A 27052-nucleotide genomic window follows, 5' to 3' on the forward strand; every position below is an offset into this window, starting at 1 on the left:
ATATTAAATTCCACCCACTCTCGTACCGCCAGCATGGCCGGCCTTGCCGAGACAAAAGAACACTGCTCACGCACGCGACACCACACGGCAAAAAGAACAGCAGGAAACTAATTCACCTGTCGTTTTGAGGGTGGGGTATGTATCGGAAAGCGATGCGCGAATCGCACCCGTTTTTTTTTTTTGTTTTGTAGCCGAGTGTGTGTTCACTCGGCAGAGCTCGGGGGCTGCCTTGCCTCCGAGCAGTGGCCTGCAGCCATTAGCACGATAAAACTTTATCCGAATATCCACACAAAAAAAAATTAAGAAAGCAAAGATAAGAAAAAAGGGGTAGAAGGCGCGGGAAAGCGCGGGAACGGCAAGTCCGGAAGTCATATACTTGAAGCCTGTAATTTATTCATATCCCCGTGTCACACTGCCGCACTGGCCACTGGCCCCTCGCGTGCTAATGCCAGATGCCAATCTGGGGGGAAAATTGCAGGACAAACTGGACACGGTGATCCGAATTTCTCATACGGCCGTGAAACGCAAATGCATGTCGCGGCTGGCTCCGAACAACGGGGCTGTCTGTCTCTGTCGCGCTCGTGGGGCGTCCGGCGAGTGTGGGAGCGAGACGGGCAGCGCACCAGTAACTCAGAGGCGACAAAAAAAATAAAAAGACGAAAAGAGGGAAAATCTCCATTTGACGGAATGCGACTTCTCGCGCCAAAGGTTAACTGAATATCTCAGAGGGATATTGGCTCGGCAAGGCAAAGAGGTTAGTAGTGGCGCTTGATGGTGATAGAAAACACGTTCCGTGGCTTTTTTTCTCTCTCTCTCTCGCGTCCGAATTGGCGCCAGTGCTGCCAACACGACGCTCGGATCTGCCGGCGCCTGGCCGGGGACTCGCCTGGCGACGGCCTGCTCAGCCACTCCGAAGAACCTTCGCTCTGTCTCTCTCGCTCCCCCACGGAACGCCCCGTGATGACAGAGACGCACTTCTCAGAATCACTCCGCTGGAGTCCACTGAGTCCACGCGCCGCGAGTCCAGCCAAGGACCATTTTCTCGCACTTTCGCGGCACTTCGCGACTCTTCCAGTGGCGGCCCGCGCAATTTCTCATACTCCGATCGAGGAAGGCTGGCGTGTGTCGCTTCCGCGTGGAGCGCGACCGCCACCGCCTCGCTCTGTCTCTCTCGCACCCCGCGGCACGCCCCCATGAGTGCGACGAAGACACAGCGACGTCGATAAAGGCTGCCGGCTTCGACCGTCCTCAACGAGGGTGCGGCGCGCGCCACACTCTCTGTCTCTCTCGCACTCGTGGCGCGTCCCGAGGGGCCCGAGGGAGTGCGAGAGAGACAGAGCGAGTCGGCCCGGCGGTCCTGGAATGCGGAACAAGAAGAGCCGGCCGGCCGGTCCCCAAATTCGCCGCCATCTCGCGGCTACACTGCTAAGGCACTCCGCGATGCGGCAAAGCCGGCAAAGCCGGCAAAGCGGCTCACTACACCGGCGGGATGGAGTTCCAAGGTTAGGCAGTGCCGGGACTGCCTAGCCACCACACTGCTCTCTGAAAGACACCCCTCTAGAAACTGGACGGAGGATTTTGTCCAGTCGCAATAGAGAACCAACTTGGCTTTTTCTGGCTCTTTCTGACGGTGTGTCTATGAATCGCCGTGTTGGGACCTACACTCAGCAGTAATGTGGACCTCAGCGGCCATTCAAACGAAACAATAGTGATCGGAGCGCATTGTCACAGTGTAAACGCACGCCATGCGCGGGGGCGTTCCAGCGGGCGTTCCAGCGGGCGTTCCAGGACGTTCCCCCTGCCAGCCCACGCTCGCAGCGCACTTCTAATTCATTCCGTTTGTCGAGCCGTCTTCATGACTACGACAGCGCCATCGTCGTGGGCTATCCCATGCCGATCCCCGCCCCCGCCGTCGGGTCCATGTTCCTGTCCCAGGCGTCCCAGGCGTTCCAGGAGGCTCAGTGCGTCCAGGCGCCGCGGCCCGAGGCGACTGCAGGCGCCGGCTCGGCTCCAGGGACCGACTGGCTGGAGCGGGCCGGAGCGAGGCTACGGCCAATCTTATTTGTCTTTCAATCACAGACATCAAAGACAGCACCGGGTCGCCCGGCGCAGACACACTGCCGGATCTTTCTCTCCCTTCCGCATGAGGGGCCAGACAGAGACGGAGTCGCAGCCCCCGCAGCCCCACAGCCCCCGCAGCCCGCAGCCCCCGCAGCCCCGCAGACACACGGCGCGGCTCTTGGTGCAAACACTCTTTGTAGCATTTTTTGCGTTTTTGCCTGATTGGCTCGAGCGCCGCGTGCAGCCCCACGCACTGCTTGACGTGGGCGCCGTCGGGTCACGCGGCTGCCGTCGGCGACCTCGCCGGCCGCGGCATCGCCCTGGACGCGCGCTACGCGGCGCTACGCGACGCCCCGCGTGAGGGCCATGAGGGCGCGCGGCGTCAGGCGGCGTGGCCGTGTGGCGGTTTAGCGGTGTAGCTACGCCGGCTACGCCACTCGCCGCCATCGCCACGCCCCGGCCGCCGTGCACCGCCAGCACCGCCGTGTCCCGGTCACCAGCCCGGCTTACGTAAGGCCTCGCTTAGGTCGTGATCGCCTTGCTTACGGATACGCCGAGCCCTGCCGCGCCGTGCCGTGCCGCGCCCAAACGGCTGGATGCGGGTGACGCAGGGCCATTATATCACTGATTTAATAAGCCGCCGCGGTGCTGCACTGCCTGCAGTGTGCCTGCACTGCTGCATTCTGAGGAAGAGAGTAAATCAAACGGCCGGCGTCTTCAAGTGGATCGTGGCCTTCAGCGTGGCCTTCGGCGCGGCCTTCGTCGAGGCCTCCGTCGAGGCCGCCGGGTGCGCGGCGTGCTGGCCGTGCTGGCGCCGGCCGGCCCGGGGGCCCGGCCCGCCCGCGGCCGTCCACGGCGGCGGCCCCCCGCGGGACGTCCACGGCGGGGGCCTCGGCCCGGTGACGACCCGGTGCGCATACCGGTGGTGGTCCAGGCACGGCGCCGCACCGCGATGACGCCACGCCGGCCGCCCTCCGCCCTCCACCGGTCAGATTACGCGCATCACATAAGGTTGGGTAACTTTCACTGACTTACCTTGGTCCTACAAGCTGACTAGTGAAAGTGCTGGGCAGGGCAGGTTTGGGAGCGGGCGGAGCGGGCGGGCCGGTAGGGCCTCGGCCACGGCGTCGGCCGGCCAGGTCGCCGAGGCTTCGTCACTTCGTCATGCGAGTCTGACAAGAGGGCAACCAGGGCGGCATCAGGGCGACGGCCTGCGTACACACTGGTTCGGTTTGAGTCCCATTTTGACTCTGGAGCTGAAAAATCGCGTCCGAAATTTCGGCCTTCTGGCCCACTGTGCAGCCTGCCTACGCACCACGGCCTGGCTCACGGCCTGCTTGGGCGCCTCGACGGCTCGACGCACAGAGGAGCGTCTTCGCCTCTAAACTTTACTGCGCGCAGCAACGCCGAGCGCCGAGCGCGTACTTTTGTAGTTAGTTTATTTTCGTCACACGTAACATCTTTTTACGGGGGCGTCGTTCTGTATCTGGCCGTGCTTTGGCTCCTCGTATGGGGCTGTAAAAGTGGGCCCTTTTCATGCCGTGTCCGGCGTCAGTGCCTGTCATACGGACAACTTTGTAGTTCTTTCAGTGTGTTAACATGAATTTTTCAGTCCTGCCTGGTGGCAAACCGCTCGCGGAGACAGCTGTTGCTGTAAATAAATCCATCCACCGTTTGTTTCCATCTGTATGGGTTTCGTCCATTTCATCTTGTTGCGGCTGCTGCCCCCTCCCCTTTCTCCTCGCGGGATATTCCTCCAGCAAATCGAGTTTGCCTGTCGTCAGAGCGCCCAAGTGCTCCTTTCATGTGCCTCCCTCCGATACCCCCCGGAGGCAAAACAGGTAAACACAGAATCATCGGCGAGTGGGCGAGTGGGCGAGTGGGCGAGTGGGCGAGTGGGCGAGTGGGCGAGTGGGCGGGCTGCGGCACTGCCAAAGGCAAAGGTCAGCCGAAGCCGGCGAAGCATTCTCTTTGGAAGGGTTCGTACAAAGGGCGACGACGCAGCATTGCAACACGTTCGCCCGTTCAGTTCTCTTCGCGTATGGTGTTATGTTTTTCCAACACTCCTCATGCAAACTACTACTGTTTTCTCCTCCCACACACACGCGCGCACACACACACACCCCCTAGGGTGGTGGCCGGCGACGGATCCGGCCAAACTGACCGACTGACCGGTAGCGCCAGCCAGATAGATCAGTTGATAAGCCGACCAGCGGACTGATTTCGAAAACCCCTCGCGTCGCTCTGTCTCCCTCGCACTACTGCGGGACGCCCAATGAGTGCGAGAGAGAGAGACGGCCCCCAACGAGAAAGGTGGCGCCCATCAATAAGCCACTGCGGCGCCGCCGGCCGGCGCCCGCCACCGGAAAAAAACAATCAGGATAGCCCTCATAAAACAACTGATCTGCACCCAAAAAACGCGGCTTCTTGAACAGCCAGTTAACTTGGAACAAGTGACATTTTTTCATTGAACGTTATAAGTATAAATCATTTGCTGCAAGTAAGTTATTGCGGTTCAAGCAAACACTTTTGAGGTGCTAAAGCAGTAGGCCGTCGCCGGGGTTCGAACCCGAGTCGATCCCGCCCGCCTGCGACCTCGCTAGCGTAGTGAGGCTGCCGCCTAGGGTGATGCGGCCTAGGCCGCGGGGCCGCGGGGCCGCGGGGGGCCGGGGCCTTGGCGCGCGCGCTGCCGGCGGGGGTCCCCGATTCCTGAAACCCAACGGCTGAACGCACCGAACGGACCGAACGAACGGACCGAAAGGCGGTGCTGGTCGCGCTCGGGCGTGACAGCCACCTTCACCTTCTCTTCGCGGAATCGCGTGAGGCAAGCCAGAGCCAAGCAGGCCAGAGGCAGGCAAGCCAGACGCGGGCGTCGACATGAAGCGCTGATTTTTCATCGTGTTCATGCAAAGAACGTGACGCAACGGACGACTCCGTCCACGCGGTTTCCAGCGAAACGGTAATTATCGCCATTTCGCCGCCTCGCTCGCTGCATTCCCAAAGGGTCGTCTGTCTCTCTCGCACCCGTACGGAACGCCCCGTGAGTGCGACAGAGACAGAGCGACGGATCGGTCCTTGGGAATCAGGCCCGCGATGCAGCTTAAAAAAAAAGTTCCACTTTTTTTCTTGAAAGTAGCGCGTGCTTGGCTTCACTGGAAAAGTTTTTCCACCGAGCCTCGTCCATCAAAACGGGCGCGCTGCCGCCGACCGGGCGGCCCGGAGTAACTCTCGGGGTTTAGTTTTGTCGCTGATCAGGTTTTATAACAATGCGTGTTGTTACGATGAAGGTGAAAGCACCAAACACCGGAACATGGCCGGCCCACCTGTGCGCCCGGCCGGCCCACCGCGTACAGTGTGCGCCCACCGCACCCTTCCGGCAACGCGGCTACCCCACCAGAAAAGAGGGGGGGGGCCTGAAGCCGCTGAAGCCCAGTCATGCCAGCCATCCAGCAACCGCCCCTTTGTGGGCTGGAAAATCTTTACAGCGTGCTGACGCACTGCGCGCTGTGGAGTAGCGGCAACCCATCCATTTATTCGCTCATTCCTGCTTCATTCATTCATTCATTCATTTACTCATCCGTTTATTCTGAACGACTGTGCCAGCTAAGTTCCCCGAGTGGCCAACCCGAAATGCACCGAACAGAGTACAAAGCGCAGGGCCTCCGAGGTCGCCGTCAAGCGAATTAGCCTTCCGCACATGTGCCTGGCCCCAGCCTCCTGCCCGGTACACTGTGGGCCAGGCTTGGCGCGCCCCAGACGCCCTTCAGTGGCTCCCTTCATCTCCGCTAAAAGGACACGTCCTGTCTGTCTGTCCGTCCGTCTGTCTGTCCGCCTGTCTTGGCGAAGCGGAGCGAGACATGACGCCAGCTTTCTCCGGGGATGAGAGGTATCAGACAGGCAAACAGATCGTTATAGCGAGCGATCGGCTGGGATCAGACAGCGGTGGCCGTCTCATGTGCTCTGTCTCCCTCGCGCTCGTGCGCCCCCCGTGGGAGTGCGAGAGAGACAGGCAGCTGCTGCGGCGCGCGGCGGCGACGGAGCGCACACGTCATGGAGTGTGGCGGTGTCTCCGCTGATCGGCCACCCTCCTGGTGGTTCTGCCGCGCGAGCCGCTGCCCCTCCCCGCTGCCGCCCAGACGACACACTGGAGGTTCAACACGAGGCGAAACGTGCACGGTGCACCCACCTCCCCCTCCCTCCTCCCGAAGTCGCGACGCAGTACAGAGATGTCGCCTTCTCATTAAAAGTGCGTGCTTCCGCGGGTGTGAAATCGGCGCCAGCATGCCGATTCCGAGAGTCGCTCTGTCTCTCTCGCACTCACGGGGCGTTGCGCACAGGTGCGAGAGAGACGGAGCGACGAAAACGTCTCTCGGTATCAGTGTGCCGGCTGGCAACGCCGACGCCTCTTTCCGCCCGGCGGCCCGGATTTTCCTATCAATTCCAGTCTGCTGGCGGCCTGGCGACGTCGAGAGACCAGACTCGAAATTATTGTGGAGTGCGACGTGCGTTACCGCAGGCCGCGCTTCGGCACTCTGTCTCTCTCGCACCCACGCGGGCAAGGGGGCGTGCTGTGAGTGCGAGAGAGACAGAGCGACGGACGGCGATGAGCGGAACTGCTCAGTAAAACACGTGAGACGCCACGCCCTAGCATCTAATGACTAACGGTCTCCTTAGCACGTGGGGTGTCGGCAGGTCACGTGGCGTGCGTTGAGGAGGCATCGAGGAGGCCGAGGAGGCCTTCCTCGAGCCCCTCGCACTTCGCCGATTGCTCATTGAGGCGCCTGTGCGATAATCAAGTCCAGGAAGACTGTCACTGTCTGTGGCAGCATCCGCGCACCACGCCCCGTCGCTCGGATAGGCAGTACTTCCCGGCTTGCTAGTGTGCCCGCCAGAGCCGCGCCCCGAGCCCGCAGCAAGTTTCAACAAAAGTGGCCTCTGTCGTAGCCACTGAAAAGGTTAAATGAGACCTGAGACCCTTTACCAACTTTAACTATAGCGTTCAAACTTTTCAAAAAAAAAATTAAAAGTTAGAATGTTTTTACATTGCCCTTGGCCGCAGGGAGGCATTGACGGCAAGCTGGGCCCCCAAAAGCTGTCCGTCGTCCGCCAGGCGGTCCGGAGCCAACCAGTGGGGGCACCAGGCCCGCCAGGCCCACCAGGCGCCACATCCCGTCACCGCGGAACGGTAATAATTATTAATGACCCCAGCGATCGGATTGCCGCGCCGTCACGCGCCGTCACGCCACCGTCACGGCACTGTCACACGGCGAGCCGCGTCACGCCGCGCATTACCTGTCACAACGCACCGACAAAAAAAAACACAAACAAACCTGTTGATAATTAGCGGCGTGTAGGCGAGCAGGAAAGATGCCGGTCGAGTCGTGAAATGGTCGGAGAGTTTGTTCCGCATTGTGACTCCGTTGCATCTGCCTGGCGTGACGTCAGGTCGTCAAAACGTAGCCAACTTGAGCAGCCGCCGCCTTATGAACCACGAAGATCCTCGCACCGGTCCTGCGACATCTCTCGGTTCGTCGCTCTGTCTCTCTCGCACCCCTGCGGGGCCGGCGCCACGCCCCACGAGAGCGAGGGAGACGGACGACCACCACACCCTCCGAGTCGTCATCGTCGTTCTTCGGGGAAATGGCGCGGAGCGGAGTCGATTCCGAGAAGCGAGATTATTCCAGAGTGCAATTTGGTTGGCGTTTTCGGCGTCGCGGCGCCAAGGTCGCCGAGGCCTAATGCCAGAGGTCTCTCTCTCTCTCTCGCGCGCGAGCTCCGAAAACTGCGGATATTGTTTTCAAATCGCCGTACGCACAGCCTATTTTGCTTCCATTTTGTTTTGTTTTTATTGCCGAAACCGGGTGCCGCAAGCAGGCAGGCAGCGCATTTCAGCACGGTATACTACATTCCAGCGTGGCGGCGTGGAATCGCAGCCTTGGATGCGAGTGGGCTAGCCTGTCTGGCAAACCGCATTCTGGTGGCGCGGAACCGCCACCCCCTCCCCGTGCACGGCGTGCACACAGTGGGCCAGAAGACCGGTGGAGGCGGACAAAGCTCTAGACGCGTTTTGAGCTCCAGAGTCGCTAAACAGGCCTCGAAACGAGCGTGTGACCCCACCAATGGATTGCTCTCCGAACGAGGAATCCATAGGTGGGGTCACACGTTCGTTTCGGGGCCTTTTTAGCCACTCTGGAGCTCAAAACGCGTCTAGAGTTTTGTCCGCCTCCACCGGTCTTCTGGCCCACTGTGCTGCCCCCACCCCCGGGCACTTCCCCGCAACAAGTCGCACGCTGCAGCCCCCCGTCGTCGTGCAGGCCGCGCGCTGCTGCAGCGCAACTTGAGGGCGCATTTGACCGCCACGCCGCCAGCGCCCCCCGCGGCCGCGGGCCGAAGCATCGGAAAGTGTTGATTGTCCGCGACCGTCGTTCGGGCTTCGCTCTTCGGTCCGCACGTGCCTCCCCAGCACGGGGCGCCATCGGAAACCGAACGGCGGAGGGGGAGGGGGATCTGTCTCCCTCCCCCCCCCTCTCTCTCTCTCTTTCTCCGCCTCGGCCGCACCACGCGCGTGGGTGGGAGAGAGACAGGGGCTGCGACCACGACGTTTGCAGAGAAACCACGCGAAACCGCCTCTGACGCCGCCCGAAACGCCAAACGGAACTCTTTTTCCAGGTTTTTATTTTGTTTCGTTTAGTAAAAAGAGGAGTGTTGTTTTTTTTATTCGGCGAGGTGTGAGGCGTTTATAGGCGTGGGGCGACGGCGCCCGGAGCCGCCATCACCATGCCGCCTCCAGGATGCCTCCAGGATGCCTCCAGGATGCCTCCAGGATGCCTCCAGGATGCCTCCAGGATGCCTCCAGGATGCCGGGCGCCACGGGCAAGCATTACCGGATTGGCCGCCTGTGAAGTCTGTAAAGCGACCGTCGCCACCGACGACGCTAGACTAGCTGTCTCTCTCGCACCCGCAGGGGACGCCCCATGAGCGCGAGAGGGACAGAGCACCGCAAAACGACTCTCGGAATCATTCTGCCTCTGCTGCTCTGGCCGCTCTGGCTCGCGCCCAGCAAAATTTTCAGCACCGCCACTTCCATTTTAGCATTGGAGACGGTCGCCACCAGCACTGCGCACTAGCTGCGCTCTCATTGGTCCTCGCAAGGGCGTTAAGTTTTACATGCAGCGCTTGCTTTTCAATTACTGCAAAAGTACCCTTTGAAAATTTAGCAGGTTGGAACTGCCCATGCGGTGCTCTGACTTGCACGCACGGTGAAAAAATAGGGGAAATATTTAGACAGGTATTGACAAAAAAATGAGGTCCCCGGACTGTAGGGCCCATTAGTTGGCCCGATTCGTCTTATCCGCGGTGTCCATCGCGTGGCCATGGCTCGGCCAAGGCTTGGCTTGGCGCGCCACCCGTCCTTGGGTAAGGTTAGTGATGTCGTTCGCCGCGCGGGGCTACATGGCACTCTCGGCGCACTGAACCTGCTTGCCAGGCCGAGACTCTGTCTCTCTCGCACTCATGGGGCGTGCCGTGCAGGCGCGAGAGAGACAGAGCGACGACTCTCGGAATCGGTCCGCGGCCGACGCCTAACCCGTCCTATTATGGCCTCAAAGGAGCAAAGGTGAAAACACACACGCTTACTGTCACTCCTCAGCTACCCTCTCAAAATCAATAACACGCGTCCCATTTCGCAGTGAAAGTGACTTTCGGCTTCGTTTGTGTGCGTGCCGCCGGGTTTTCCTTTTCGTACGTGCATCTGGTTGGTTGCAGTGCGCGGTGCATACCGCGCGCGTGGGACTGGAGTCGCTGGAGTGGTTTGTGGGAATCTCTTTGTTCCACATTATTTCTGCAATGAAATGGTAACAGAAAATAGAAGCGATTGCGATCGGCCGAGAGTTCCCCGTGACAGCGAGGCACCGTTTCACTGTCACGAGCGAGAGAGACCTGAGAGAGACAGCAAAGGGTCACCACCCGGCGGCGACGTGACGGGGCGCGGAGCCAAGTCTGCCAACCGTCGCGTCGCGCGTTCGTTCGACAGAGCAAGTCGACGAACGCCAGGAATCCGCTTCAACAAGTAGTCACCCCGACTGGCGATTCCGCAGCGAGGCAGTCCGCCCGACAGCTTTGCTCTCGAGAGGTTGCCCAGGCTGGGGTTGGCAACCCTTTCGACACGTATGCGGCAACACCGCACAGGCGCCATGTTGAGACACGTGGGGGCACTGTAAGTCAGCGCAGCAGCGGCAAAGCGAAGGGGCAACGTGGAAAGACGAGCACACTGCAAAGGGCCGTTCGCAAGGGGGCACCTCGCTCTCTTCGCTCTGTCTTTGTCTCGCCCAGGCGCCCCGCCCCGCGAGTGCGAGAGAGACAGCCTGCACTGCCCCTCCGCACAACGAGACCGTGCGGACTTTGTATGCGCGCCGCGGGGGGACTACACCCGGACGGCGCCCCGGTGACTAGACGAAGACGCAACGCCGGGACGCCGCGGGGCGAAGACCGAGACAGACGAAGACAGCGCATGCATGAAAGGAAAAGAAAGGTTCGAAGGCCATTGACACGTGGCGCTAGTGGCGCCCCCTGGCCCCTACTCGTTTGAACTTTACACTTGCATGCCAACGACAACAACAACAACAACAACGAGGCAAACGTTATACCTAGGGCCTTCGGGCTGATGCGGCGCGCGACAGCAGCGACACCTATCGAGATCCTCGTCCGAGACGACAATCGACAATCGTCAATTGTGGCTTACACGCCCAAGTGGAGTCAGCTAACCACACACACGCGCGCACACTTACACAGTTACACACAGACGCGCGCGCGCCTTTCACAATGGCTGGGGGCGACGTGTACAACGAAGCCGCCATCATTTTATCCCTCTTCAATTGCACACGGTGAGTGATTATTTTCAGACACGTGCTGTATGTGTGTGTTTCCATCAGGTGCGAACGTGCTGAGATAGTATATGTGTCTGTGTGTGAGAGTGTGACTGCAAGCAGGAGAGAGAGAGAGAGAGAGAGAGAGAGGAGAGAGAGAGGAGAAAAAACTATTAGCTCCTAGACGGTCCTCGCACACAATAGCGCTTGCAAAAGGAAGGTGCGAACTGCGGGGAAGGGGGCGGTGCAGTACGCCGTTAGAGCGGGCCGTGAGTCAGGATGAAACTAACTGCATCAGTATGGTCGACGTCTACCCGTGCTACGCCCCGCCCCGCCCCGCCCCGCCGTGTGTTTGAATGGCGCGGAGGCGCGTGAGCAGTGGGACACATGTCAATAGCGCGGGAACATTCTCAACAGGAGTGGCCGAACGCGAAAATGATTGACAGTGCTTGCTTTACAGTGCAATGCCTACCGCGTCAGAAATTTATTTTTAAATTGAAAATTTTTAGCAGTACACAATTTTAATTACTATCTTTGGAATGAGCCCGCATAGTACCCCGTATAAGGAAACCAAACGAGTATTAACCGAGAAATTTGAAAGGGAAAAGAAAAAATTTGAACTCTACACCCCCTCCCCAGTCTTAATGGGGAGGCCTCCTGCTTTACTTCGGTGTTCGGGATGGGAACCGGTGCTATCAGGTACCTGGGGTTAATCCCGTCAGCGACCCAAGCGTTCGCCGGGGGACCCAGTAGGACCCCAAAGCTCAGGCAGCTGGGTGAGAGCACCCAGTACGAAGCTCTTTGAGGGGCGGGACGTAGAGTGAGACGACAGAGAGACAGAGAGAGACTCAGACAGAGAAGAGGTTTGGTGGGAGCTTCTTGTTTTCGTAGGGTTGGTTGTGTACCCCATGGTACCCCCACTGTCCGGCGCTCCCGTACCGAACATACAGCGTTTTAGGCCAGCTTCAAAGGACTTATCATCGCCTCCCCGACGAGTCAAGGAGGCACCACCCGCAACCACACACCGGATGGTCTGGATTGATGGATCAAATACTCCATCGCTCCAGTGCCGAGGCCAACCCGCCGAAGCGGATTGCTTTTTAGACACCCACAGCGGAGTGGCCAGGTGAATGTGACTCTGACCACTACGCTATCACGCTTGTACGTCTGGCAGCGTGTTGGACGACGGGTTTGAGTTGCACTGGGAGGAAGGCGGTCGAAAAATGTAATGAAATGATGGGATTCGATCCCCGGACCCCGCCATCGGGATCACACGACTTTACGCTCTCGGCCACCACGGCCCATGATGAGGGGACCGGCGTGAGGTGGGTTCTTGAGGCAACAGGACTCGACCGACCCGGTCAAAATTTCGCAAGAAGTTGGGGGAGTCGAACCGCCGACCCTAGCACTGAGAATCGACGCCTCTACTCCCTGGACCACCACGTTCCATGCTCGGAGTGGGCTCACGTTTACGGGTTTGAACCGCACTGGGTGAGGCAGTAAAATTAAATGGAAATATTTGTTAGGAGTCGAACCTCCGGCAGCCTATTGCACACGGCTCCGCTCTCATGGCCTCGAACCACCACCCTTAGGATAGCAAGTCGAAAAAACTTTTGTGACGCTGGTATTCGAACGCCGGCCTGCGGTAACTCGATCCCACGTTTCTAACCTCTCGGCTATCACAGCAGTTGTGAAACGCGACGGATCATCTGCTTTCATTAACGTTCGTTGAATGAGATTTTTTAAATAAAAAGTGGAGGCCCAGCTGCTTATTTTAAAGAGTCTTACTGATAAAAATTTACGTCTGTTTTTTACGCTTTTAGAAGCCAAAAAAATTTAAGAAGAAATGGTGGGTTTCGAACGCCGGTCCTTGGGGTTGGGAGTCGGTGCCTCTGCGCTCTCGGCCACGGTGGCGGCCCGTTAAAGGATGTAGCGGATGCAGCACGTGTGGCGTGCGTTTTGCGGAATTTGGCGGTGTGGCCGCAGACGCGAGATGTTCGATAAGCCACACCGTTAACTCTCACAGCTGGTCGCCCCCGGCCGGCGGGTGTCGGGAAAAAAATAGAGAGAAAGACAGAGAAAAAAACGGGGGAAAGAACGAGGGGATCGGAGAAGAGTCGCGTTTCATTTCCAGAAGGCCTGGGGGATAATTGCTGCCAAGGCAAAGTTGGACTGCCAATGAGAGGCCGAGTCTAATATCGGCCGAACGTGTCCAGGCTCGGCCGACATGGCTCCACCCACCCCATTTTTCGCGCTGCCCCTGCGGAGACAAGGGCCTCCGCGACCTCCGCGCCGTTCGGCCCGCTCCAGTGTCTGTCTCTCTCGCACCCGCAGGGCACGGCCCTCGAGTGCGAGAGAGACAGACAGCGGCAGGCCTGGATCAACCCCGCTCCCGGTAGTCGCATGCGCCTGATTGATTTACCGTTAGCGGTAATGGCCCCCGATGGTCATCTGGCTCCGACCTCCGGCCGGTGCTCTGTCTCTCTCGCACTCCAGGCGTGAGCCATCGGAGTGCGAGAGAGACAGAGCGACGACTGCAGGCGCGGTGCGACGGCGCGACGCGTCACGTCGCGCGGATGGCGCTTGGCGCGTCACTCCGGGCACGTCCGACTGATCCGGGTTCGAATACCCGCAGCGCCGCGTAGCGCGCTCACGTTTTGTTTTTGTCGTGTGCGTGCGTCGTCGGCGTGTCCGTGCGTCCGTCCCCGCCCCGCGAGACGCGCGTACGCTACACGCGACGCACACGGCACGCGCGTCCGGGCTGCGCGACCGCTCCCCGACGACGCGTCCCTGCCATAGCAATCCGCGTCCACGCCGCGTCCGAGCATAAGAGTCGCTAAATGGGACTCGAACCGAACGTGTGACCCCACCAATGGATTGCTCTCCGAACGAGGAATCCACTGGTGGGGTCACACGTTCGGTTCGAGTCCTGCTTGGCGACTCTGCAGCTCGAAACGCGTCTGGAGGTTTGGCCGCCCGCGCCGGTCTTCTGGCCCACTGTGCACCAGAGGGCGCCGAGAGGCGTCGGCAAACGGACCGATGGGTGCCTCCTGCCACCACTTTCGCAATGCGACCATTCAAAAGGCCGGCGGAGAAACGGGCGACGAGGACGTTATTCTTCGGCGCCCCGGCGGCGCCCGGGCAGCAGCTGGAGCAGTAGCTGGAGCCTGCCACACTGTAAATGACGGTCTTTACGTCTCAATTGGGAGGGAAAAATAATGTCTCGCTTCCGAGCGGTATGAACCAACAGACATCTTCTGAACAAGTGAAAGTGCCAGTGCGGAGCCTCCTCGCTTTATGGAGGAAGGCGGCGGAGGGGAGGGGAGAGTGGGGGGAGGGGAGGGGAGGGGAGGGCGCGCAGTCGCCCGCCCGCAGGGAAGTCCAGCGCCGAGGGCGAACTCGGCGAGCTTCAAGACGCGCGTCTGGCTGCACCGGGACGGACTCCGCCTCCAAGTCCTGCAAGTCGCGGCCAGTGGCAGACGAGCGCCCACGTGCGGTTGCCTCAACGTCCGCCGCCGGCAGCAGCAATCCGAACAGCGCTTTCGTCGCTCTGTCTCTCTCGCACTCACGGGGCGTGCTGTCAGGGTGCGAGAGAGACCGGAGGCGTTGTTCGGAATCGTCCTGCAGCATCAGAACGCCGGCGACAACAGCGAGGCGCCCGTCGTGATGTCACTGCGCGGTGTCGCGAGCGGCCTCGCCGGCCGGCCGCCAGGGGGCAGCAGTTGTCTGCGCGGCCACCGCGTCGCTCGCAGCGCCCCTGGAGTCCGCGAGGCGGGGCGGGGCGGGGCGGGGCGGGGCGGGGCGGGGCGGGGCGGGGCGGGGCGGGCGCGGGGTAGCGCAGCGCCCCCTCCCCACGGCGCCCCACGCGGGGCCCGCGGCCCACGGCGCATGCGCGGTGGGGGGCTGCAGGGGCGCAGGGCGGCGCGGGCCGGCGGGGCAAGGCGCGGGGGAAGGCGGGGTGGCTATATATATATAAATAAAAAGTTGTGCCTAAGCTTCCTTGCTTCAGTGCGCAGTGCAGGCCCCTCGGCAGTTGATCGCCGACTCACCTCCCCGCCGGACGCAGACTCGCCGCGCGAGAAAGCAAGCCAGCCAGACCACCATGACGACGTGGACGGCGAGGACGGCGCTCGTGCTCGCCTGCGTCGCGCTCAGCGCAGGTCAGTGCAGTGGAGTGCGCATTGTGCGCAGCACCCGAAGATGATCAGAAGGACCCCGAGGTTTTTATCACGTCAAGTCGTTCACGGACAAAACAAAAATTACATTTCGGCGGTTTCGATATATTTTTAGAAGTCATAAGGGAAAATACGAACGTTAAAATTTTAGTCACAGCAGCAAGTTTTAAACTTGAAACACTTTTGAGTGCAATTATGCAGAAACAGAAAAAAAGTGTCTTTGGGTGTCAAAATCTGCAGCTAATGATACAACCGAAACTACTCATGTTTCGCGGTGCTTGTCGTCATAATTAAATCCCGAAAGCATCCCCCCACCCGAAAAGTGAGTGTCAGCCCGCGTAATACTGCCCGTTTTTGTTTTGTTTTGTCGCCGCCACTGTGATGTAACGAGTCGGTGCCTTGATGTCGGCCGCGCGGTGAGAGTGTAGGAGCTTACAGGGCTCGCGGGACGGGTCAGTCCCCTCGGGTTCAAATCCCCTCGCGGTGTAAAAAAAAAACGTGGGCCGCGGTGCACTGTGCACTTACAGTGTCACCGCGCGCGAAGCAAGGTGTACCAAGCGTGTTCCGCCTGTCAGCCAGATGGTGCTGTTGTTTGCGGCGTGTCGCAATGACGAGTGTGTGTCAGTGTGTGTGCGTGTGTGAGGGTGAGAGTGCGAGACGATTCCGAACCGTTTCGGACGGCATTACGAATCGGTCCAACAACAGCGCGATACCCGTCCGGGCAGACCAGTCCGGCTCGGGGCATGCCGGGTACCCCTTTGGGGTGAGGTCGGCCGGGCTGGGGCCGGCTGGGCCCCCACGCGCGCGAGTGGAGTGGGGAGGGGAGGGGGTACCCGCGGGTCAGCCGGCACTACCCATACAGTTACATCACACATCCCGAGGCGGGCCCTACACTGTCAGAAAAAAGGCTTGATTTTTGTAATTTTTTTTTTTCGACGCTCGGTGGCTGCGCCTTTCGCCACGGCGGAGGCTCCACGGCCCAGGGCCGCCCAAGGCCTCAGGGAAGAATAGAATGTCAACGGGGTGGGGCAAGCTGCAAGCAGCCGTCGGCAAGCGGCTTGGGTGTAAAGTTCACTCCGTCCGATCTGACTCGCTAAACGGTCCCCGTCGGAGACTGGGCGGCAAGCTCCTTGAACTCCCTCCGGACTCCGTCGGCGCGCGTGGGCAACGCAGCCAACGCCACTACACTGGGCATCCCGTTGCGCCAACAATGCGTCGCCCTGCGAATATCGTCGTGCAGTGCAGTGACGCGCGGCTGCGGATAATGGCCTCGCCGCGCTGCAGAACGCGCTGCTGATGCAAGACGAAAGCGGTGCCTCTCTGTCTCTCTCGCACTCGTGAGGTGCGCCGTGAGGGTGCGAGAGAGACAGAGCGCGCGTTCGGACTCAGCTTCCGTTGCCGCGCTTTGGCTCCCTCGCGCGTCGAAGTCTCCTCGGCCCCATTTGACTGTTTGTGTGTTGGCAGCGCTCGCGGCCGAGCTCGTGAGGGAGAGGCGGCAGGACGACAAGGACCCCGCCGACCTGGACGACAAGCAGACGGCCGAGCAGCTCTGCGAGAACAGGCCGCCAGACGAATACTTCCGTCTCACCACCGAGGGCGACTGCAGGGACGTCGTCAGGTAAGCGCTCCTGCCCGCTGTTCTGACGAGTCAATCACAAGTTTTATTTTGGTGGGCCACTTTGCAGCGTTTTGGATGTGTTCTCTGACTTGCAATAATTCGACGTCATTGTCGGGAAAGGAGGAGTTTCTGCGTACCATGTTCTTTTACCTGCAGCAAATTTAGCGTGTTATGTTGTGGCCATTGGCCCTCGAGAATACCGTTCTTTCTTTCAAGGCCTCGACAAGCCCCTTCCCAGCGTAAAAAAATCAATTTTAAAAAAAGTTTAACTTTTCCAAAAAGTAACGTTTCTCCGGGACCCTTTTAAAACCGTTCTGTCCCCCGCAGGTGCGACCGCGCCACCGAGAACGGCGTGACCCGCCTCGCTGGAGTGCGTTGCCCCAACGCCCTAGCTTTTGATATTGAGCGCCAGACTTGTGACTGGAAAACCAATGTGAAAAATTGTAACCAACTCGAGAGTAAGTAGGCCAGGCCTGCCGGCCGGCCTGTGCCCGTTGTGTGTGTCTCTCCTTCCTCTTTCGTTTCGTCTCTTTTCGGTTCTTTGCAGCTTTCAGTGCCGCATTGGCGCGCACCCGCCTTCCCGACCCTGTCCCGCCGTTCCAAACACTAACTCCCCCCGTACCGTCGGCGGCGGGAACGGGCGCCGGCGATACCCCGCGCGCGAGGGACGCCTCTAGCGTTCGGCGCGGCCGGTCCCTCGCGCGCGGGATATCGCCGCGGCCACTTCTCTCCACTGACGTCGCGTTGCCGCGCTTCCACGCGCCGAACGCGTCTCAATGTTGCCCCTCGTTTCTAATTCGACCTTCCACCCCAAGCTCGGCCTCGTCAGCCACTCCACCCCAACCCCGGCGCCTTCCTCGCTGCCTCTTTCGGCTCCACTAATGATTTGATTCTTCTTCTGGCTGTCCTCTTCAGGTGCACTAAGGCTGGTATTAAGCAAATCACTTGCCCGTCCGGTCTAGCGTTCGACGTTGATAAGCAAACTTGTGACTGGAAGGGCAAAGTGAACAACTGTAACCGTTTGGACAGTAAGTGTAGACACTGCATTACACTGCATTGCAGAGGTGGCGGCGGATTAGTACATACTAGGGGTGCCAACCACCGCACAGACACGGAGCAGTGCAGCAGCGAGGCCAGCCAGCCGCGCTGCGTCTGAAGCTCTGCAGTTGGCAACCTCCACTACTTTGCATATCCTAGTGAGCCCCGTTTGCACGAGCTCGTAAAGCACCAAACCGCTTCTTTTAAAATCCAACGTCGTTCGCGAAACGTAAACATGCACGCTATCCATGCACGCCCTGCCGCGCGGCCCTGAAGGTCCTGAAGCCAGGGAGCAGGCAGAAGCCCCTGCGGGGTAGGCAACATCGTGCTCCGGTGTCGCCACACTGCCTACCCGCCACGCGGCAGGGGCTCCTTGAACTTGGCCGAGAATGCCACTGTCTCTGTCGCACACCGTCGCACCGGCAACGCAGAGTCGGCCTCGACTTGCGTGCCCACTTCAGGCAGTCCGCAGTCTGGCAAAGGCTGCTTCAAGTTGACACTCCGCACCGCTTGCATGCCTCGCCTTCTTGTGCACCGCTTCCCCGCTTCACCGCTTCACACTTCACAGAGTCCGTTTCGAGCTTCTTCTCGGCTGCTCTTGTACATGTTCTCGAGGCCCTCCGCCTCCCTTACCTCTCGCCTTCCCGTTCAAGTAAATCCGATTACCGAGTCGCGGTGCGGCGACCGCGGACGGGCACGGGCGTTCCGAAACGGGGAGGGAGCCTCTCAGAGTAGCGAAAGCAATTAAGGGCGCCTCGCGCAGGCGTCGGCTGCAACGTCGCTGATTGGCTGAGAGGGCCTCCCCCGGACACCCCGTGACAGCCGCGGCCGCGGCGCCGCAGAGCCCCCGCTAACGCCACGGCCGTGCTTGCAGAGCCCCGCAAGGTGCTGCCCCGCCTCAAGACGGACGAGCCCGTGTGCCCCGAGGGCAAGCTGTCCTGCGGCAACGGCGAGTGTATCGACAAGGAGCTCTTCTGCAACGACAAGCCCGACTGCAAGGATGAGTCCGACGAGAACGCCTGCTGTGAGTACACTCAACCCCACTTTTCACTAATTTTAAGTTTTCAAAAATGTATTTTTAATTTTTTTTTTTAAATTTGAATTGCAGCGGTTGAGACCGACCCGAACCGCGCCCCCGACTGCGACCCCTCCCAGTGCTCGCTGCCCGACTGCTTCTGCTCTCCGGACGGCACCCGCATCCCCGGCAACATCGAGACCAACCAGGTGCCCCAGATGATCACCATCACCTTCAACGGCGCCGTCAACGTGGACAACGTGGACCTGTACGACGAGATCTTCAACGGGCAGCGCCAGAACCCCAACAGCTGTCAGATCAGGGGCACCTTCTTTGCGTCGCACAAGTACACCAACTACGCCGCGCTGCAGGTGAGTGGCGGGTCGCGGCGTCGGTACTCCCCGCGCGAGAGACTCTAGTTTAAGGTTAAGACGCTGCCGCCGGCCGCGTGGGGTATCGCTAGCGCAACGCGTCGTAACGCCGTTGACGTGTTGCAGGACCTGCACCGCCGCGGCCACGAGGTGGGCGTGTTCTCGCTCACCCACAAGGACGACCCCAACTACTGGACCGGCGGCTCCTACGACGACTGGCTGGCCGAGATGGCCGGCGCGCGCCTCGTCATCGAGCGCTTCTCCAACATCACCGACGGCTCCATCATCGGCGTGCGCGCGCCCTACCTGCGCGTCGGCGGCAACAAGCAGTTCGAGATGATGGCCGACCAGTTCTTCGTGTACGACGCCTCCATCACGGCCTCGCTGGGCCGCGTGCCCATCTGGCCCTACACCCTGTACTTCCGCATGCCCCACAAGTGCAACGGCAACGCCCAGAACTGCCCCTCAAGGTCAGTGCCCCCGCCCGGTCGCTCCGTCTCCCTCGCACCCCTGGTCCACCCCGTGAGTGCGAGGGGGACAGCGACGAAACCACGGTTCCAGCCACCTGCGTGACCGCAGTTCACCCCGGCCGCGGTGATGTCATTCTGAGCGCGGTTCTAACGGACTTTGTTGCGGCAGGTCGCACCCCGTCTGGGAGATGGTGATGAACGAGCTGGACAGGAGGGACGACCCCACCTTCGACGAGTCCCTGCCCGGTTGCCACATGGTGGACTCGTGCTCCAACATCCAGACCGGCGAGCAGTTCGGACGCCTCCTGCGCCACAACTTCAACCGCCACTACTCCACCAACCGCGCCCCGCTCGGCCTGCACTTCCACGCCTCCTGGCTCAAGAGCAAGAAGGAGTTCAGGGACGAGCTCATCAAGTTCATCGAGGAGATGCTGGACAAGAACGACGTCTACTTCGTGACCATGCTCCAGGTAACTTTCACCCCCGCGCCGCCGACCCCTAACCTAGAACGCGCGACGGGACGCGGTTTCCAGACGCTTCCCCGGAGCCCGGCCGCGCCGCGTCTCCGCGGATCGTGAGGCTCCCGGAGACGGAGACGTTTGGCGGATGAAAGCGAAGCGCGTTACCTCACCGCGTTATCGGGCTGCCCCGAAAAAAAAATAATTGTGAAACTTATGACGCAAAAAAAGGCTCATGGGTTCGCAAAGATGTGTTGACAACCGGTTGGGGAAAAGGAAAAGAGAAAAAGGAAATGGTTTATGTCCTTTCCGCAAAGCGGCGACCGGTTATCGCGGCCAAGACCGCGTAACGGTGCGTTGCATAATGTGCGAGAGAGACAGGGAGAAAGGGGAGGGGGGCGTCATCGCAGTGCAGCTGCAACACCAGGACAGTATTCAAATGAGGTACGGCAGTACACCTGTCCATTCCTATGCAACCAGGCCAACGGGATGCGTCGCGTGGACCCGTAGAGTGTGACTGACGAGCGTGTTGTGTCCGCAGGTGATCCAGTGGATGCAGAACCCCACCGAGCTGACCTCGCTGAGGGACTTCGCCGAGTGGAAGGAGAAGTGCGACGTGAAGGGCCAGCCCTACTGCTCGCTGCCCAACGCCTGCCCGCTCACCACCAGGGAGCTGCCCGGCGAGACCGTCCGCCTCTTCACCTGCATGGAGTGCCCCAACAACTACCCCTGGATCCTCGACCCCACCGGCGACGGCTTCAACTCCAAGAAGTAACCGCCTGGACAACGGAGGGGGTCAGACTAGAACCTCGCTGCCGCCGCGCGAGAGGGGAGATATGTGGTCACTCCTGCAGTGCAAGAGTGCAATAAGACTGTTTTGGGTGCCGTCGAGGTGAGACCGCTGCGACCACCTCGCCCGCCCAGGCACGTTCCACTGCGTTTCCGCGCGTGGCGCGCCAACTTTCGAACTGTCGCGGGGTTTAGTTCCCGCCAGGACCGCCAGGGGGCGACACTCAACTCTCGGCAGCGGCGGGGGCTCCTTGCAGCCTCCTTACTTTTGGACGCGTTTCGCCGTCCTTGTTTTGTGATATCCTTTCGGCCCTGTACCAGGGCTAGAAAGTCGTCGTGTAGTAATTAGTGTATGTGTGTGTGAGAGAGAGGAGAAGGCGCGAGCTTCGCGTCGTGTGGAATTATTTTCGACTTACGACCCGTCGAGTTCAAATTCTGCAGAAATTTGACTTAAACGGCAATCGCCCTACAAGAAAAAAAAAGACTTTTTTATTTTTGTAAGAATAGGACGATAGTCAGGCCATGACCGCAGAGTGCTGGAGTTACATGAGTTGTTATCATTTTTATTCATCTAAGTCATCTCATCACCAAACGTTGTTATCATCTTCATCCTCGTCAGAAAAAGGAAAACAAGCTTCTTCTGATTACAAAGTTTTATTGCTTCGGAAGTAATCCACCGCCCCTCCCACCTCCTTTCGCTACCACACTGCACCACACCGTGCGCGTGCGCACACTGGGAAAACATCCGCTCCGCTCAGTTCGGACAAACACGTACTTGAGGTAACGGTGCCGGTGGCATTCCGACCTCGTCGATCCGATACACATCCCGGAGCCAGCAGAACGCACGCTCCACACGCTCCACCGACACTTCCTATATTTTGGCACGCCGCCACGGCCGCCGGTCGGCAAGCCAAAAACTAAAATGGAAATAGATAAAGACTTTGAATAAATTGGCGGGGCGGGCTGTGCGGCGAGGCCTCTCGGCCTGCTGACTGGCCGGAGGGGAGGGGGTAAGCGAGAACCTCACCTTCTTCAGCCTTCTTACGCAGAGCGGCCTTTAAAAAGTGAAAGGAAGCAGCGCGTGCGGGTGGACGTTAAAAGCGATCGAACGGAAGCACGAGTTTTCACGCAGCCGCGGGCTGAATCCGTACAGTGCTTTCGCCGCTCTGTCTCTCTCGCACTCCCCACCGCGAGTGTGAGACGGAGCAGCGAAAGCACTGTACGGAATCAGTGTGCGGAGGAGGATGATCGCCAATACTACGAGAAACAACAAGCAGAGACACTCAAGTCAAAAGAGTGACGCTGCCTTTTCTTGACACACCGAAAGCAATCGTGTTGGAGGCTACGCTGTCTCTGTCGGGCCACAGGAGGTTCCCCATGGGTGGGACAGAGACGGCGAGTGTGGCCGTTAGGGTGGCCACTGCGGTGCGGCGGCACTCGTCGGTCTGAGCGGTCACTTGCACTCGACACGTGCAGTGCACTTTCTCCCTTCTGCCGTCTCGCTCGCACGGCCGGCCCGCCAGGCCCGCCCCGCTCTGTCTCTCTCTGTCCCTCGCCGTCGCGCCGGTTGTCAATGCGAACAGTTCAGTTTCACCTCTTCCTCCTAGAGCGAAAGTCGAAGCCGTTGACGCGTTTGCGTCCGCAGCACCGCGCCACCCGTCAAAGCGAGTGCGAAGAGTCACTTCGTCGCTCTGTCTCTGTCGCACTCCCACGGGACGCCCCTTGCGACAGAGACACCGGATCGAGCCGACTATCAGCAGTACGAAACTACTCAGTCATTACCTCTTGTATCTCGAGATCAATTTCTAAGATTTCAATTATTTTTTGCATAAATTTTAAAAACCCTTTAAAAATAAACAAATAATGAATTAATGGCAGGAACATCCCACTAGTTTCATTGCCCCTTGTTGAAACCCCAGCTTCTTTTTATATAGAGCCACAAATCAGCGACATAATCCGGAGCAAACAGAGATAAAGATACCGCGACCGCAGCGTGTTTGGGTGTTTGTGTGGTTTGTACTGTGGGGAAGCGGAAGGGAAGGGGAAGTTGGGGAAGTACGCTCCGTCACGAAATTTGTCATAAAACGAGAACTTGTACCCCATCAGTTTCTCATATCGAGGTACTCGCGCCAAAACTTCTGCCGTTTTCGGTTTTCTCGAAAAAAATTTAAAATATTTTAAGGACTTTGAAAATTACTGCCGAAAAATGCAAATGGTGTGATTACTGCTCTTTATTCAAGATTATCATCAGGCAGTGTCTGTTTCTTGTCGCAGAGATTTGTGGGGCAGTTTCCACAACCGTCAGACATTTTTAAATACTCAGTGGAAATCGAAAGTTGGCAGCCATTTCTCAAATCGCCGGCGCCAATTGTTGCGCTGTGATCACCGTTAAACGTGCGCATCTTCTGAGTGGTGGTGCATTCGTCCAGAATCTGTCATTTAATCAGGTTTGTTGTTATCCTTTTCGTTTCTCTAAGCTCTTTCCCTAACCATCGTTTCTTGGTTCAAGCCGTCGTAATGATGGCAGAAGTTATCTTCCGCAAATTTTATACCTAGATTCTAACCTGACCTAGTGGATTGTTGAGTAATAAATCTTTGCTGATTCAGTGTTGTCAGAGGATTGCCTTATTTCCTTTGATTTGCTTCTTGAAAGCCGATTTGCCACTTTACTCTACATAGTTATGCGAAAGAGTACTACGGCTTAGTACCTCCGGTGCACTTGCTGTCTTGGGGTCCAGCGTCCGATATCCCTAATGCTATCAACTGCCACAGCGCCGTTTGAACGTTCAGTTTAGTGTTGCCTTTAGCCTACTTTTAAAGTTAAAATTCCCAAGTTTCTTTTCCATCTTACGAAGCCCTGTATGTTGTTAATTTGTTCAAACATCTGCTGTATGTGTTTGACTAACGCCCTGCATAACCTGTTTGTTAAATCTTAAATTGCAACTGTTTTGATCAGCTTTTCTCAAATTGACTCCCTCCACTCGTGCATATTCGTGTTCTTATGTGTTGTTATCGTTTATGCCTTGCAGCGTTTCACCATGAATGGGACCAGTAGAAAACGTCAAAGTCTTAGGAGAAGTTTGCCTCCTGCTAAATCAGGCTCAGGCCCGAAAGCTGCTAAGAAGGCAAAAAGTGAGTCCAGCTCTTTCTATGATTAAGTATCTGAACATAATTTCTATCAGTCCTTATTTATTAATGCTGCATTTCATTTCCAGCTTCATTGGGGCACCCTGAGAGAAGATTTCCAACTTTGGATTCAGGAGTGATCCTGACATTTGGGCAAGGTGATGTCGGGCAACTCGGTCTCGGACCTGATGTGATGGAACGTGGACGACCTACTTTGGTTCCCAAACTTGACGATCTCACAGACATGTGCGCTGGTGGAATGCACACTATATGCCTTAATAAGAACGGAGAGGTATTTCTCATTTCTCATTTTGCACAAGTTAAAATTTTTCCTTTGTTTCTGCAATTGACTTCAAAAACTCTGCTTTATAGGTTTCAAGTTTTGGTTGTAATGATGAAGGCGCTCTAGGAAGAGACACTAGTGAAGAGGGTTCTGAAACAGAACCTGGGCTGGTCTCACTTCCAGGAGTTGTGGTTCAGATAACTGCAGGGGATTCCCACTCCGCCGCTCTTCTCGAGGACGGTAGAGTCTTCGCCTGGGGCTCGTTCCGAGTAAGTTTCTTCTTGTTTAGGAATCTTATCTTATTCTGATTTCAACTTGCAATATTTAATGTGTTGCTTTTCTTTGAAGGACTCCCACGGCACTATGGGCCTGACTCTTCAAGGGGGAGAGAAGAAGCCTATTGAACTTGTAACTGGGACAGTTATTGTTAAAATAGCGTCAGGTGCAGATCATCTTGTAATGTTGACTGAAGATGGTCAGATGCAAACTGTTGGTTGTGGAGAACAGGGCCAGCTTGGCAGAGTCTCGGAGCGAGGGGCTGACCGGATGAGCCGGCAGGGCATGGGTATGTATCGTCTATTCCAGTCTAGTGTGGCATATCTGAAATCAAATCTACAACACGCATCTCTTGACTTTGTTTGCAGTGAACTTGTTGGTACCTGGGCCAGTTCCTTTCAAGCCAACCAAGAAACCAGAATTTGTTGACATATGGACTGCTACTTATGGCACTTTTGCCAAAGATAAGAATAACCATATTTATGTGTTTGGGTTAAATAACTACAATCAATTAGGTTGGTCATCTTCTCCCTCTGACTGTGAAACCTTGGTTTGTATCAATTCTGTTATAGATGTCTATATTTGTCTTGATTTGGTTTAGGTCTTAAGGAACAGAGGACCCACTTCCATCCCTCTGTTTCTGGACCCTTGAGTTTACATGATTGGAGTCAGATTTCTGGTGGACAGCATCACACACTCGCTCTAGATACCAGTGGTGAGGATTGTTGACTTTGTTTTTTGTTGTTGTTGTTTTTATTTATTTTTGTTTTTAATTATATTTCTATTTATGTTTCTCTCCAGGCCAAGTTTACTCACTTGGCAGAAAAGAATATGGACGATTAGGCTTGGGAGAAAATTGTGAAGATGTTGCTGAGCCTGCTTTGATCACAGCATTCAAAGACAAAAAAGTTGTTGACATTAGCTGTGAGGGTAATGTGTCCTATGCAGTCACAGATGATGGTAAGTCATAGCATACTTTGCTTTTTTGTATTGATTTGTACCTTAGTGTCTTCTGTTTTTAATATAAATTTCATCTTCTTGCAGGAGAAGTATACAGTTGGGGTATGGGTTCTAATATGCAACTCGGTATGGGTGATGAAGATTCAGATCTGTGGGTCCCCACCAAAATTAGGGGTAAAGCTTTGGAGAATAAACTTGTTAAGTCAGTTTCTGCTGGCGGACAGCACACAGTCATCCTTGCCTCAGACCCAAGTGCAAAACCTGCTACTGCAGCAAAGTCTGCCATCCCCAATGGTAGAGCTAAGAAAGCAGCAGAACCCAAGAAAGCGTCAGAACCCAAAAAGGAATCAGAACCTGAGGCAGCACTAGAAACTGAAACAGCAACAGATTCCAAGTCACCAACAGAACCCGAAGAACCAATGGACACAGATGAAACTGAAAAAGAAGAAAAAAAATCCGATGACGAGGAAAAGAAAGACTCTGCAGATAAATGAGATGAACTAAATACACTGCCGGGTTTTTTATTTCCTTGTGGTACCTAGTGCCTTAATTAAATTCACTAAGTCATGTGAAGAAATTATGGAGAGCATAGAGCATTTATCTTTGGGCTCAAGTGTGCTTTGAAAGGACTTTTAAATGTTAGAAATATTAATCTAACTTATTTTAGTTGTAACATTTTTACTAAAATTGATTTGGAAGTTGTTTATTTATTGAAGTATCCTCCCAATCCAGTTTTGTAGAGACAATTTTTTATGTCAAATTTTATTTATACTGATTTAATGATATCATATCAAATCATTGGGAATCTTTTGTACCTTTGAGTGAAATCAATTCAGATGCCTTCTCCTTTGACAAACTTCAGCAGCTCACTTTTTTATCTTATGCTTCATAATTCTGGTCTGTTAATTAAATGTGTAAGTATAGATAATGTAGTTCATTTGTAGCTTGATGGGAAGAATGAACGTTTTTGGTGTGTCACAGAAGACACTAGAGAAATATAATGCTTTTAACTAAGTGAATCAATTCCTATGTAAATTCTGTACATACTGTGTGCTAATGAGTTTGCAACTGAAGTGTGTTGTGGCTGTCTGTTGTAGGCCCCTGTTTTTACATGGCTAAAATAATAGGCAATAAACAATATGATGGTGCCAACACAAATTTCGGTAAATATTTTCATTTTCCAAAAGTAATTTTACTTGTAGGTACAGGGAATTTCAGTACCTAACAACTTGTTCTGTTGTAGATTTTCAGGGACAGTGTTGTGTGTTTCTTTAGGGTTTCTTCTTGTTACCAATTTTACTGGTACATTGGATTACATGTGATCTCACTTGTCACTTGCCCTAGATGGTTGGACAGGATGTGTTGCCTATGAAATTTCTACTTAGCAATTTGCCTTAGGTTTAGTTTTAGGGGATTACTTCTGATATTAAATATTGTTGTGTGTATAAGCTCTATTTTTTAATTCCCAATAACCTCCTAATCATTAGGTAACACAGCAAATTAATGTCTGTGGTGGATTTGCTGCTGAAAACAAATTGAAAATTACCT

At 56.6% G+C, this 27052-nt stretch overlaps 2 protein-coding genes across 4 annotated transcripts; both read left to right on the forward strand.

The window, feature by feature from the left end:
* The first annotated feature begins 14936 nt into the window (after positions 1–14936).
* Positions 14937–21513, forward strand: LOC117639534. Of its 2 annotated transcripts, none has more exons than XM_034375294.1 (8): positions 14937–15085; positions 16565–16718; positions 17046–17176; positions 18631–18780; positions 18865–19142; positions 19269–19612; positions 19782–20082; positions 20612–21513. In XM_034375294.1, the coding sequence occupies exons 1-8, from the start codon at positions 15028–15030 to the stop codon at positions 20843–20845; spliced, it is 1650 nt and encodes a 549-aa protein (XP_034231185.1). In that variant the 5' UTR covers positions 14937–15027; the 3' UTR covers positions 20846–21513. The 2 variants fall into 2 exon arrangements, with proteins under 2 accessions (XP_034231185.1, XP_034231186.1); XM_034375295.1 differs by lacking the exon at positions 17046–17176 and adding an exon at positions 17634–17746.
* A 1642-nt stretch (positions 21514–23155) lies between these two features.
* On the forward strand, positions 23156–26952 carry LOC117639304 (regulator of chromosome condensation). 2 transcript variants are annotated; one of them, XM_034374841.1, is made up of 9 exons: positions 23156–23306; positions 23889–23991; positions 24075–24277; positions 24358–24537; positions 24617–24833; positions 24913–25059; positions 25146–25259; positions 25346–25504; positions 25589–26952. In XM_034374841.1, the coding sequence occupies exons 2-9, from the start codon at positions 23898–23900 to the stop codon at positions 25996–25998; spliced, it is 1524 nt and encodes a 507-aa protein (XP_034230732.1). In that variant the 5' UTR covers positions 23156–23306; positions 23889–23897; the 3' UTR covers positions 25999–26952. The 2 variants fall into 2 exon arrangements, with proteins under 2 accessions (XP_034230732.1, XP_034230734.1); XM_034374843.1 differs by lacking the exon at positions 23156–23306 and adding an exon at positions 23422–23443 and having other exon boundaries at positions 25589–25998.
* Positions 26953–27052: the final 100 nt, after the last annotated feature.

Source organism: Thrips palmi, unplaced genomic scaffold, assembly GCF_012932325.1.
Source record: "Thrips palmi isolate BJ-2018 unplaced genomic scaffold, TpBJ-2018v1 HiC_scaffold_11, whole genome shotgun sequence".
NCBI classification, from domain to species: Eukaryota; Metazoa; Arthropoda; class Insecta; order Thysanoptera; family Thripidae; genus Thrips; species Thrips palmi.

Coding starts and splice junctions, on each gene's coding strand:
- LOC117639534 (XM_034375294.1), top strand. CDS start 15,028: ATGACGACGTGGACGGCGAGGACGGCGCTCGTGCTCGCCTGCGTCGCG. Junction 18,781..18,864: donor GTCCGACGAGAACGCCTGCT/GTGAGTACACTC, acceptor TTTGAATTGCAG/CGGTTGAGACCGACCCGAAC. Junction 19,613..19,781: donor GCCCAGAACTGCCCCTCAAG/GTCAGTGCCCCC, acceptor TTGTTGCGGCAG/GTCGCACCCCGTCTGGGAGA.
- LOC117639304 (XM_034374841.1), top strand. CDS start 23,898: ATGAATGGGACCAGTAGAAAACGTCAAAGTCTTAGGAGAAGTTTGCCT. Junction 24,278..24,357: donor GCCTTAATAAGAACGGAGAG/GTATTTCTCATT, acceptor TCTGCTTTATAG/GTTTCAAGTTTTGGTTGTAA. Junction 25,060..25,145: donor AAATAACTACAATCAATTAG/GTTGGTCATCTT, acceptor GATTTGGTTTAG/GTCTTAAGGAACAGAGGACC.